The following is a 13,479-nucleotide window of genomic DNA, read 5'->3' on the forward strand; positions in this document are numbered from 1 at the left end:
ATGTATGTATGTACATGTATGTATGTGTGCACAACTTTGGTATGCCTGTGTGTGCGTGTATGTGTATATGTATGTGTATGTGCACATGTACACATGTGCACATAAATGTATGTGTGAGCGGGTGGGTGGTTGTCTTTGTGTGTACATGTGTGTGTAGTTGTAGGTATGTTAGACAAGGGAGCGTGTTTTTAACAGTGCACGGTCCAGCACCCAGCCTCTCCCCCAGGCCCTGGTGACAGTATCACTGGAGCTGAGCTGCATGTCACACAAACCCATCAATAACAGTGCACCTACTAAGGGCTACACTCACATCTACCCACAGCCCTCCTACACACAGACACACACACATACACACACACACACACACACACACACACACACACACACACACACACACACACACACACACACACACACACACAACCAACTTCTACCCAGCAAAACTACTGTGATTCCTTCACAGAACATATCTGCAGTATAGCAGTACCCCCTTTGGAAAGTTTTCTATTGGTATTATTATGCTGTTGTATTTCATGCCTCTATTTCAATCTTAGAGCAATAGTACATTCAGTATACAGTACATGTAATTGTGACATTGCTATATCACAACTGTGTGTAGTGCCACTGGTCTAATCCCCAAGAATGTATTACATCTAAGAAGTATTTCAACACTGTGGTATTTGATATTGATTTCCTATCTACACTACAGTTCTATTAGCTCCAATATACTGTCACTCCCAGGCAGCGTTCTAAATGAATGAGTGTTCGCTAGTTCACTGTCTGATAGAGCCTCTTCAAAGTGCACGTAGGGTCATCAAGTGCAGATATGTTCGTGTTTCCCCTGAAATGTGCACACCACTCCCACAACCTGCTAAGGACTCTGGGTAATGGCCTGGCCTGGGGTTGATGGCTGTTGCCATGACAACTGTGATCCCTCTGCCTCCTGGACTGTCTGGTCTTCTCTCTCTCTCTCTCTCTCTCTCTCTCTCTCTGTCTCTCTCTCTCTCTGTACCCTCGTCTCCCTGGTGCTCTTCTCTCTCCCTCCTCAGCTGGAAGATCCAGCTCCAGTTTCTGTCTTAATAGCTCCTCCCATCACCAACCTGCTACGCCCTTATTTGGTCCAGACTCACAGACAGGGACTTAATGCCATTTTCCACCCACCTGTTAGCTCATCCGCTAAATGAAATCTGCCGTCGTGATATCATAGTGACGTGTGTATCTGAAGATGGGGTGGCCTTATAGTTTCTGAAGGCGACTACATTACCCATGATTCTGTGTTCTGCAGTGCCCTGGAATTGCCTGACCATAAATCTGATTACTGTCCTGTTAAATTTAACAAGAGGAAACACATTTTAATGAGGCGACTGTTGGCAAGCAGTGCCAATTAAGGGTGAATTCTGTTAAATTGTCCTTCTTCCTCTCTCTCCCTCTCTTCCTCTCTCTCTCTCTCTCCCTCTCTTTCTGTCTCTCCTTGTGTGTGTCTATATGTGTGTCTATGTATGTGTGTGTGAGTGTGTGTCTATGTGTGTGTGTGTGAGTGTGTGTCTGTGTGTGTTTTTCTCTTTCTTTTCACTCCCTCACACAAACACACGTCATAAGTGTGGCATTGTGTGTCTGGAACATTCCGAGTTGTGACGGAGAATAGAATGCTCCAAACCCCCACCCCACTCCCCACTCCCCCGTCCCCTCCTCGGGAGTTCAAGGGAGGAATTTTGGTGACCCGTTTCTCTCCTTTGACCAGGAGGAACCTGCCGTTCGCTCTGACCTGGCCTGAGTCATTTCGACTCAAAGAGAAAAACGAGCGAAACTCTCTCACTTCCTTCCCTCCCGCTGCCGCCACTCTGCTCCTTAGCCTCGTGCCTGGCTCTCCGGTCGGCATAGCAACAGGCTTCTGACTAGTCAAGAGATGTCGGGGAGGCTGTATGGCTCTCTCTCTCCCTCTCTCTCTCTCTCTCTCTCTCTCTCTCTCTCTCTCTCTCTCCCCCTCTCTTTATGCCAGCCCCTCTGTGTAGAATAGGTGACCCTTTACCCCCCCCCCCCACTCTCCCAGTTCTTGTGTCATCACACACATATCGCTGTTCACAATCGTATAATATCTCAATTATGCATCAGTATATGCATCTTTGTATAGTGATATCCTTATTGGCAACAAAAGCACATTGCAGTAGTCTCTCTTTCTCTCTTTCTCTCGCTCTCTCTCTCCTGCTCAAGTATCTCCTCTTTCTTCTACCCATTTGTCTGTGAGTCTGGTGTATCTAGCCTTCACTGAGTTGTGCTTTTTTCTTTTCTTTTTTTAAGCTAATATGTTTGGTTGAGAGACCTCCCTAGTCTATATGGGGTGTATGTATGTATGTATGTGTGCGTGTGTGTGTGTGTGTGTGTGTGTGTGTGTGTGTGTGTGTGTGTGAGACCCATGTGTGTGGGCGCATATGTGTGTGTTGTCATGTGTGAAGGTATGTGTATGTCCTCAGGTCATCTGTCAGGTTCAGAAGGAAAGAAGAAAAAAACCTTTTCCCTCTGATCTCCCTGCCCCCTTCTCTACCTCCCTCACACGATCTCCCATGCTTCTCTGCTTCACCCTTTCTTGCCTCCCTCACACACACACATATGCCACACACACACACACACACACATCCACTCACACAAACCTCTCCCTCCCACACACACACACACTCACACACTCTTGCAATCTCTCCCGTCCTCTCGGTGGCTCACTCTCTTTCTGTGATAAGTGACCTGTATTGGTTTTGTATTATTTGCACTCTGCTTGTTGATCTTAATGCACTTACAACGATGGCAGTTCCTCTCCTTTCCCAGTGGGCCACAGTATCCGCCCAGGGTTTTGCATGTTACCCTCCGTTGCTGACACAACTACACACACACACACACACACACACACACACACACACGCCTGCGTCAGGTGCCACGCACACATACACAGAATCAATCTCTCACACTAGTGCACTCGCATACACACACATTTATAGAAAAACACAGAACATTTGTGTTGCAGTGCTCTGCTTTGACTGGATTTGGTGTGCCAGACAAGGCCACCCTATTAGATATGGTCAAAGAAACGTTTTAGCCACTCGTTCTGCCGGTGGCGTCCATCGCAGCTGACCACGATTAATACACAGAGCAGAATCATTCAGAGCACATGAGACACTGCCTGCCACACACAACTGGCCAATAGGCCTGGCCCTGGTCCGACACCAATCCACACCAGGCCAGAGTCAGATCTCACACAAAGTTACACGCTATCTGGACAAACACACACACACACACACACACACACACACACACACACTTGCACACACACACACTGCCTCTTTCATTCCAATAACGCTGAGTTTCATCTGTTTGGTTGAAGTTCAGCGGTGCACTGGTAGAGGCGTGGTTCTGCCGTCCTGGTAATGGAGAATCATGGTGTTCTGTCGTTAGAACCAGAACTGAACCCATCTTCCGCGCTGGTCTGGGTGCTGGTTCTCACTAGCTCTGTTCTGTTGGTTGAGCTCGTTCCTTATGTGTTCCTGATCCTGTGGACGACACCTCAGAGTTGGCTGGGGCGTCACCTGACCTAACAAAATACTCTTGTGAAGGAAGTCATACGATTAGTCTGTTTATGTTTTTATCCATCTGTTTCCTGTTTTTTCTTATCTATTTGTTTCAATGTTTGACGAGAGTTTGAGCTCAAAGGTCAGCCTCTTCGAGTGAAAAAAGAGAAAAAATGAAAATCTTGTTGTCATTGTTTTTGCATCCTGACCGAATGTGCCAAACTGTGTTTGAACCACCTTTAACCATGCCAAGCAAACCCTGCTACTGTGCTTTCTGTTAACAAACAAATAATGATAAAGAATGAAATGTTTTCTGGATACATTTCCTATGACCTTGCTCCCAAAAAAAGAGAAAAAGAAAAGAAAGCAAACAGAGTCAAAATTGTTCCTGGCGTGTGTGGATGAATATCTGTGGTTTTCCAGTCACGATGCTCATAGGTGCTGACCGAGTTCTTGCTACCGAATATTATCTGATGCTGTCACAGAAATTCCATCCCAACAATCCAGAGTGTTTGTGCTGGCGACTGTTGGACGATGGCTGTGCCTGCATACCAAACAAACTCTGAAAGGTTGACCACAGAAAGCACTCCCCACACACATCTCTCCCCTGCCCTGATCGTGAGGCCTAATGCGCCGGCTCAGCCAGTGCTTGATGCAGCATGTCTGCATGTGTCAGCACGTCACACAAGTGGCTACAGAGAGTTTGGCCTAAGCGCTCTGATTACAAATCTGTTTTTCAGCCTCTTCCCCCATTTTGTAACAAAATACAGCATATTTTGTGAAGCTTGTGGCCATTTACTAGGCGACACACACACACATGCTCAAACTTGCAGAATTTATGCTCTCGCTTAAAGAAAAAGAGAGAGAGAGAGAGAAAGATTGGAAAGCCAAGTTGTAAAATATGTTGCTGCTCGAGAGCATGGAAATCAGATCATCTCTGCTCTCGCTCCAGCTGTGGCGCAGCTGTCCAGAGGCTGATGGAGCTAGACACTCGGGTCCTGGAACCCATCTCGCACAGCGCTTTCCATGGCAGTGGTCATAACAGCAGACTTCCAGAACTGTCTGAACATGGAACAAACCACAGACACTCAAACTCTCAAAAGTTGCTGTGCTAGAATCGATAGCCAGTCTTCAGTGACTCCAGATCAAGGCTCTGAGTTTTTTTAGTCTGTTTTGCTCAGCTGTATTTTAATTGCTAATTACATCCATCCGGCCTCTCAACTCAAACAGACCCTAGTATCAACATCTGGACTGGAATGACATACATTTATTGGCATGTGTGCTTAAGTGCGTTGAATTCGGCCCTGAAATTTGACTATGGATATTTTTTTTTTTTGTGTAGCTCTGAGCCAGTATGGCAGCGTTCGGGTCTCAGTGGCAGGTGTGCATGTCTCCAGTGGGCGGGGCAGAGTGCAACTGGAGAGCCAGAGTGAGACGCTGCTCTGAGCCAGACCACTTCCTCAGGATGATGGCTTCCCCAGAGCAGGAAGACAAACGGTGTTCCGCTCACTCTCTCTGGTCTCTCAGCCACTCTGCCTGAGCTCCAGATGCACTCTGCCACTAGACCTTTTAAACGATCCCTGAATCAGACATTTTAACCGATCCAGTTTCTCGTGGCTTTTAAGGATTTAAATGTCTAATCAGGGTTAATAGAGTTAATTGAACAGTTAGTAAGATGCATCTGAGAGGAATAAAAACAGATGTCTCACTGTTTGAATGATATCACTTAAAAAAGTAGCTGGGCTTGGAATATTTCAAGAACAGAGATGCTTAGATGAGATTCTAAATTGATTCTAAAGATTTGATGTTACACTGTAGATGATCTGCTCAAAATATGAGCTACATGCCTGTATCTATGGCATGCATGTGTATAAAGATGTGCTTTTTTCAATATGAGGGCTTTAAAGACAGCCATTCTTATGGTTAGCCACTACAAACATGTGGATAGGAGACACGTTTTCACCCATAGTATTGTATCAGTATTTTACTTCATTGTTGGCACCTTCTCTCCGAGCACAGCATCCCCACACAAACCTTGCAGTAGTTTTTGTCTGGTTGTAAAGTTGTAAATTTAGCTCAGCTTTCAGTACAGTAGAGGAAGTCCTGATAAGAATGTGTTATGTGCTTGTTGCCTCAGTGTGTGTGTATGTACTGCCTGAATAGTGCTTCGCTTAACCATCACATCATTCTCACCGCATTCAGTCTGGTCTCAGTCACAGCGTCCAGGTCAGCCTGTATGTTGTGATTGACAGCTTGATAAACCAGTGGACACTCTGGGGAAATGCTGCAACAAAGTCGAAGTCAGGGTCAGTTTCGTTCCTCTTCACACTCCCGCCCGTCCGAAGGAGAAGGCTTCTTCCACACACGTCAGAGATTCAACAGGTTGTTTTACTCTGTTTGTTTGTTGATTTGTTTTCTTCCTCTCCTCTCTCTTCCCTTGCATTCGTGGTCTCTCTGTTTGGTTTTCTGGAACCCTCTGAAGTGCTGCTGCTTCCTGTGCTTGACTCTAGGTTGGAGCGGCCGTAGAGCTCGTGATGCTTCTGTGTGTGATGTTACCATATGCCTTACATGTTTTCCAGGACTAATAAATGAGCATAACAAAAAAGGCTTTAATGGGAGGAGTTTTTATTCATCTGAATGGGATTCGACACACACACACACACACACACACACACACACACACATATAGAAGGCTCAATTGATACACATACAAAAGAGACACTGTAATGTGTAATGACATGAAGTCACCTAATTGGCATGAAAGAAACACATACAATCTGAAAAGAAAGGAATCTAATTGACAAAATAAGATAATGTAATCAAAATGATCATGATAGATATTTCTCTCAAAATGACTTATTATGGAAATGTCATAAATATTTTCAGTAGCCCAAGTTGGGGCGTCATAAATATTTTCACTAGTTAGGCCATCCGAGGCTGACAACATGAAAGACATTTCTGTATGGCCCTACTGAGCATTTGAGCAGTCGTTAAAGCCCACTTCATATCCTTATTAAAGTGTGAAATATGAACAGAGAATGAATGAACAGACACCCTAAAGTAGAGCTCTGTGACCTCCTAGGATTTCTGATCAACACAGTGGAGTACTTCATATCCTTATGGAGACAAGTGGGCAAGTGTGCAAGAGAATGCACTCGCATGATTACATACAATTTCACGCTGATGTACAGAGAGATGATGAATTGTCTTCCTAAGTCTCTCCACAGTAAAATGGGTCTCCCTTAGATAATTAAACTCTGTGATGGTGTTTTAAAAGGTTAACGACATTCATCTTGGTGCATGAATATGCAAATGTAAAGGTAAATGTTAATTTGACATGTACAAAGAGAGGGCACACGCAAAATAATTACACTCTCAGAAATGATTGTCATTCATTGTCAATATGATATTGGTAATCTTTTCAGTTAAAATACAGCACAGCATATATGATTGACTATGACATAAGCCTCATCCTGAAAGGTGAAACAAGGAGGTTTCTGACTTCTGTGGATATGCCTTGTATGTGTACTTGTACATAGAGGTTGGTCTAACAGATTGGGAGCATTCAACCCTTACCAACGTTGTGTTTTTCGGACACCTCACAGCCTGATAGTGGCTTTGCTGTGCTCTCCATGCAACTTGACTGCATGCCCTGTGGCAAAAACCAGCCTCTTCCTAGTGCCCAGTCTGCGCACCCTTGTCATGATGGCTCCTCCGGTGCCAGCTCCCATGTGCATCTGACTTATGTTCACTTTTTCCGTGCCCGCTGCCGTGCTTCCTCCTCTTGTGCCCGCTGCTCCCATGCCCAGTTTTTACACGCCCACCAGTATGATGCCCAGCCTTCCCATGCGGATGGATATGCCCATTTCTGTGTCCACTCTTGTGCCCACTGTTCCCATGATTATTAGTCGAGTGAGTGTCCTTTCTGTGCCCACCGGGTGCTACCAAAGACTGGTCGGCCAACACTACATTGTGCCCTCTGTGTTCATCCGTTGCGCAGAGATGGCAGATGAAGTTCTGGTCAGAGCGGCAGTACGCGTCCAGTCTCTTCCCATGGCGTGAGCAGAACTTCACCTGGTGCTCGTTGGGTTGGATCACCTTGTGCCTCTGCCCTGGGTGGAGGCTGTCGTGGAGCCTGAAGTGTGTCTCGCAGTACGAGGCAACGCACACCAGGCACGTTTTGATGGCCTTCTGCTTGCGGTCAGTGCAGACGTCGCAGACCACGTCCCCTGGTCCGGCGTAACAGTGGCCGAGAGGGGCGGCCCGCAGGCTGGTCCTCTTCAGCCTCTCCACCACCTCAGCGAACATGGTGTTCTTGTTGAGGACGGGCCTGGACTCGAAGGTCTGCCTGCACTGGGGGCAGCTGTAGACCCCTTTGTGGTCCTCCTGGCCCCAGCAGTCCTTGATGCAGTCCATGCAGTAGCTGTGTCCACAGGGAATGGTCACTGGGTCCTCCAGTGGATCCAAGCAGATTGGGCAGCTGAAGGGGTCCTGGTCCTCCAGAATTCCATCCGCCATGTTGTATCCGTCTACTACGATGCAGCTCACTTGATCACATGAAATACTGTTCAAATTTCAGATTTTGCTTTTATGTCCAACACACGACGACTTCAACCAAAACTTCCTGGTTGTGTCTGCTTACTCCCTAGGACAGTCAAGTCAGAGACGCAATAGGAGGGAATTCAGAGGGAGTGGTCAGCTTCTTGAACTCTGGTTTGACTAGTTGGGTAGGAATCACACTGCCTGAAGCCAAGCAATGTAGAACAGGCTATGCAAAAATGTGTGTCTTTCTGGCAAACTCCTGTAGAGGAAAACAATTAGGGCTTCATGCATGTATTTCTACTACCTGTTTGTGATTGCATTCCCTCTATGTTGCTGCTAACCTCTTGTATGTATTGCAAAAAATGTGGTAATCTAAACTGGAAAGCAACACACTGGAAGTGCAGAGATCTCACAAGAGCACAATTTGAATTTGCTCAGTGAGTCACCCTGGCAATCAGCAACGATGCTCATTACCCATGCCGTTGGAACTGAGCTGCACCAATCACATCTGTGTATGTGATATAGGCGGGCCAGAGGTGAGCTAAACATACGACGACAGCGTTGCTACGTCGAAGTCCGGAATCAGTCAGTAAACATTGGTCGTAGTGTTATCCAATTGCGTGCAGTGATATTGTCAAATACATGCTTGGTGCCGCCCCTCGAGTTGGGGCATTTTCATTACTCATAGCCAGACCATACACCTTTCTAGATTTAGGTTTGGATTTCCAGGCTAGGAAAGCAATGCAAAGTGACTAAGTTATATGGTTTAAATCAAAGAGGCACTAATCATTTCCATATTCTTTATTTTTAAAGTAGTTCACAGCCACCAGATAAAGACACCATAAATTGTTAAATGTCATTAGATGGCATTGTACAGAGTCAGACCAAACTGTCCTCAACAAATAGAGCAGACTACAGGATACAGGCAGCACAACAGGCTAAATAAGGTCGGTGGTAGCTGAGTCTGGTGACATATCAGGGACAAAGCTGAGGTAAAGCAGACCCCCCTAATTAAACTGTTAAGGCTGTAGTGGTGGGTAACAGCATGCTCTCAGAGGCGCATGTGTCTGTAATCAACCCAGGTTTCCCCAGTTCTCTCCTCCTTTTCGCTGTGTTCCACAAAGCCCAGACAGGACTGGCAACAGGCTCCCAACGCACCGACAGAGGGTCACTCTAGTCCCATTACCTTGAGTGACTTCCTCCCTGGTTGCTTGAGACAGCAGAGGCTGGCAGTCAGCGTGCATGTAAAACCACTCATTCAAAGATTTTCATTACTTTGTGACAGGCTAGTGGCAGCACTGCCAACGTCAGTGACACAGACCAGGACTGGTGCCAGGGGAAGCGGTAAAGAAACAGGTCTAGGAAGCAGCCGTGGCAGACTCAGGGATGGGTCCTTCGCAAGGGTGGTTCCCACCAGACTGGAGAATGCGTTAGGGCCCCCTACAGGAGACTGGGGGAACTTCAAGTATAATAGTTTATGTCCATAGGGAGGCACCTTCTTACACGTAACAGGGCAACAACCAATAAAATTACAATTCTAGAACCTCATGGGGCCTCCCTAACCGTTTGTCTCCTGAACCGAGGCTCAGCATTCCCATTCAGGGATCCAGCCATGATTTTAGCGGGATATATCATCATCATCACAAACATAGCATGCCTTTATATGTTTAATGACAGGTTATACATGTCATATGTCATATAAATTATTTCAAATGCAATAACTCATTTTACCCTATGAATATATTGCTCTCCTTTGTGTGGGAATCACTGTCTCAATGATGAGCCCTCTCCTTTCCACTCTCTCCAATGAGGCTGCTGCCCCCAGCTGTCTTGCGTTCTTGACCTCCTCCGCCCCCTGTCCCCTGGGCTGGCCTCTCGCGTCCTCCACCCAGACCCTTGTCTCCTCCACAGCGGCGGTGCCCATCCTGGGTCTTGCCTCGCTGGCTCCTCTGAGGCCGCACGCCTCCTCCATGATGTGGAGGGCGTCTGGTGCCTGGGCGCCTGCTCCTCGGACTTTTGACGCCTCCACTGTGGCTCGTTGCGACACGGCGCCGTCTCCCCTTCACTTGCATGCTCCCTCGGCAACTTGTCTTTGCCCCGCCAGCCTTTTTCATCATCTGTTTTGTGTGGAGATACACGGTCTGTGGACATGAACAAATGTTAATCCCATAATCCATGTGGATAGTGTCAGTTACTGAAATGCCATATAGTTTAGAATAATCTCATATAGATATACATATAAGATCTCATATAGTCAGTGCAGTGTAGTTTCTGTTGTGTGTGTGTTACGACCACCTGTGCCCTCTTCAGGCCTGGCATGGCCAATACACACACAGGGCCATCTTGGCTCAACTGATTGGTTAATGGTATACACCTGGGTTAATGGATTGGGCTTACAGGGTTGTTTCTAGGTGCCTCTCATGCAGCGTTTATATGTCCTCCCTCACTCCTCGGGCCTCGATCCTCACTGATCTACATAAAGAATGATGGGGCGGCAACAATGGGGTAGTCTAGCCTTCTCCTATCTTTCTTTATGTAGATCGGTGAGGATCGAGGCCCGAGGAGCGAGGGAGGACGTATAAACGCTGCATGAGAGGCACCCCATGTCTCCCTCACTCTCTGGGTCACATTAGGGTTAGGCACATTTCTGATTTAAAGACACATTGATTTCTCTCCAACACGCACCTTATCTCTAGCTTTACCTTTTACTCATATTTTGCAACACTAGATTTTTACTGACGCTTGCATTACACCCACGCACTTACATACATTATAATTTCTCCCCTAGACATCTTAGAACTGCAGTAATTTCATATTTCTAATTATTATTAAATAAACATATTTTGGTTGACCAAACCACTGTTGTCCGCCTTCCTCTTTATGTACGGTCTCGAGCCAGCCGTAACATGTGATCTTGAATAATGACAGCGGCACAATAACTGATGAAAAATATCTCCTATATATACCTATCTTTTCCATCGTCTGCTTGCAGAACTCCTGTAGTTGCTTTTGCAGGTCAGAGATGGATTCTCTCAAGTCTCCAAAAGAGCAGTGTGTATTAATAGCCATGCTGGATGGATCCTCAGATAAAGCTGGGCCACACAGAGGCTGAAAACTCTGAGTTTAAATAAATCACAATTATTAGTGGTGTGCAGATGGTACTTTACAGATAGTAGATAGTTTGTCATTGTACTGTGTATGTGAATGACTCAAATCATTTTCCTTTTGAATCAACCTCATCTAAACAGGATAACAATCATTTGCTGGTTAATATGGCACCTGAATAAAGTTGATGTGGTCATCGGTGTCCGAGAGCTTGTCCATCTCTGCAGCCCTCTCCTTCCTCTCACGGCTCTCGTTGTCCAGTTTGTCCAGCAGGGCCGCGGCGCGCCGGAGTTCAGCCTCCTCCTGAGCCCTGATCACATCCGTCACCTCGGAGCACATCCTCTCAGCTGAGCCAATCAGCTCTCCAAACACTCGCTCGCAGTCCGCCACACACGTCTGGGCCGACTCCTGATGAGCCACAAAATGGGAACACGACCCTATTTGAACTGCCCTGCCCGTGGCTTACGCACACACACACTCCTGCATGTGCACACGCACACACACAACTGGAGCTTTTGTATGGGGTGGGGTGCATCCTAAGCTCTTATGATCTACTGATCGTTTTGTTCTGTGATTGTATTGCTTGTGTTTACCTTGAGAGAGTCTGTGGCCTTCTTTAGGTCCTGCGCTTGCATCTCTGTCCTCTGGACACTCTCCAGGGACTTCTTCTGGGCCACACCCAGCAGCCTCTGGAAACACATGAATCATTCAGAGCCTGCCGTCATGCACGCAGAAACTGGACAGGAAACTCAGAGGTAATAAAATGGAAGGGCAGTTCGGCTTCTTTATTATAAACTGTAAACTACGCTTTGACAGGCTATATATGACAGTTTGGGTGGCAACAGCTTTCAGTCTATGCTTACTGAATTTTACAGTGTCCAAGATGGATCAGATTAAGAAATAATACCACCAGTCAGTATAAAAGAGACTATTTTGACTCATTATGTACTTCCATGCTCACTACATTCACCCAAATTGCATGCTGTAAATTGTCATGCTTTCAAAGTTCAGATATAGGCTCACCTGCTTGTCAGCACTTTCCACAACTGAGATGGTTTCATGACTCTTATGGGTGTCCATGACGCAGAGACAGCAGATAAACTGGTAGTCAGTGTAACAGAAAACCTCCAGTAGCTTCCCGTGGGCTACACAGATACTCTTCTGCAGTTTTGTGGTGGCACTGATGACCTTGTGCTTGTTCCCAACATTTAATTCATTATGAAGGTTGAAGTGAAGGTCACAGTAAGAGGCTAGGCAGGTCAGACATGACTGGGTGGCTTTGAATTTTCTCCCAGTGCAAACGTCGCAGCTCGCGTCTTCAGGTCCAGGGTACGCGGGCTCTGCAGACACAGGCTGGAGTCCTGTCTCCCTGAGTTTCTCCACCACATCGGCAAACATGGTGTTTTTGTTGAGTGCAGGTCTTTCATTGTAGACCTCCCTGCACTGCGGGCAACGGTAGACATTTCCTGTATTTTCATCCCAGCAGCGCTTAATACAGACTAAACAGTACGTATGTCCACATGGAATCGTCACAGGACCATCAAGCGGATCCAGACAGATTGGACAAGTGATCTGGTCCTGAGACAGTGCGCTGCTGTATTCTGCCATAGCCTGTGCTGTGCTGTGCTGTGATGGAAGGCAAAAGGAGCATAACCGCAGAGCTCTTTCATGCCACAGGCTCCTTTCAGTTTCATTTCCTGCTCAGAGCTTCATCTCTGAGTAAAGAGGTTATGTGGCACAATGTGAACAAGAGAACTAGCCATGTATTTTTTATGAGGTTGCACATTTTACAACTACACAATTACCATGCCTTTCCAATGCAAGGGACTGTTCTTTGTGCTTCAACACGTTTCTTATGGGGAGAATAGCTCATTATACAAATTCTGAGAGAATGACAAGTTGAATACATTGTCTCACACAAGGGCAAAACTGAACTTTTGGATGGATTTTGTGTGTGAGAGAGACTGGTCAAGACAAAATATCTGAATAGAGGAACCACAGACTGTACTGTTGATGGATCAGGTGTTGTACTGACTTATTAAATGTGTAATCATTCTCTCCTTTATTAAATGGATGGACAGGATGGTCCCTAGCCAAGCTAAGTCCTGCTACTTCTCCTAATTGGCTTTGTGAGACCATTTCAATGGGTAATGAAAAACAATTCAGATAGATTTTATAGCCTCTGTCAGATATGCTGGGCTGACACAGAAGAGAGTCACTGATGTTTCTACTCAATACTTTTTTGATTAATTAGAAATGCAAATCCTGAACACAGTAC

At 46.2% G+C, this 13,479-nt stretch overlaps 3 protein-coding genes across 3 annotated transcripts in view; 1 reads left to right on the forward strand and 2 right to left on the reverse strand.

Moving 5' to 3' along the window:
* Nucleotides 1–3,916, forward strand: part of vat1 (vesicle amine transport 1) — a 24,215-nt gene extending 20,299 nt beyond the window's left edge. Inside the window, exon 6 of the mRNA XM_062533041.1 lies at nt 1–3,916. This exon is cut by the window's left edge and continues 438 nt beyond it. The gene's annotated coding sequence lies outside the window, so the exon portion shown is untranslated.
* Nucleotides 3,917–6,205: 2,289 nt separating this feature from the next.
* On the reverse strand, nt 6,206–8,187 carry si:busm1-163l24.4 (uncharacterized protein LOC368754 homolog). Its single transcript, XM_062533042.1, has one exon. The coding sequence runs from the start codon at nt 8,070–8,072 to the stop codon at nt 7,230–7,232; it is 843 nt and encodes a 280-aa protein (XP_062389026.1). The 5' UTR covers nt 8,073–8,187; the 3' UTR covers nt 6,206–7,229.
* A 727-nt stretch (nt 8,188–8,914) lies between these two features.
* On the reverse strand, nt 8,915–12,340 carry LOC134077443 (uncharacterized). The gene is made up of 5 exons (XM_062533043.1): nt 12,225–12,340; nt 11,795–11,890; nt 11,376–11,609; nt 11,063–11,213; nt 8,915–10,237 (listed from the first exon to the last, which is right to left on the reverse strand). Exons 1-5 carry the CDS (start codon nt 12,279–12,281, stop codon nt 9,861–9,863), a joined length of 915 nt encoding a protein of 304 aa, XP_062389027.1. The 5' UTR covers nt 12,282–12,340; the 3' UTR covers nt 8,915–9,860.
* Nucleotides 12,341–13,479: the final 1,139 nt, after the last annotated feature.

This window comes from Sardina pilchardus, chromosome 3 (assembly GCF_963854185.1).
Source record: "Sardina pilchardus chromosome 3, fSarPil1.1, whole genome shotgun sequence".
Lineage (NCBI taxonomy): Eukaryota > Metazoa > Chordata > Actinopteri > Clupeiformes > Clupeidae > Sardina > Sardina pilchardus.

Excerpts from the sequence above, each read along its gene's own strand:
- si:busm1-163l24.4 (XM_062533042.1), bottom strand. The coding sequence starts at position 8,072 with ATGGCGGATGGAATTCTGGAGGACCAGGACCCCTTCAGCTGCCCAATC.
- LOC134077443 (XM_062533043.1), bottom strand. The coding sequence starts at position 12,281 with ATGGACACCCATAAGAGTCATGAAACCATCTCAGTTGTGGAAAGTGCT. Across the intron at positions 11,610-11,794 it reads AGGCCACAGACTCTCTCAAG|GAGTCGGCCCAGACGTGTGT; the intron begins GTAAACACAAGC and ends GTGGCTCATCAG. Across the intron at positions 11,214-11,375 it reads ACCACATCAACTTTATTCAG|AGTTTTCAGCCTCTGTGTGG; the intron begins GTGCCATATTAA and ends ATTTAAACTCAG.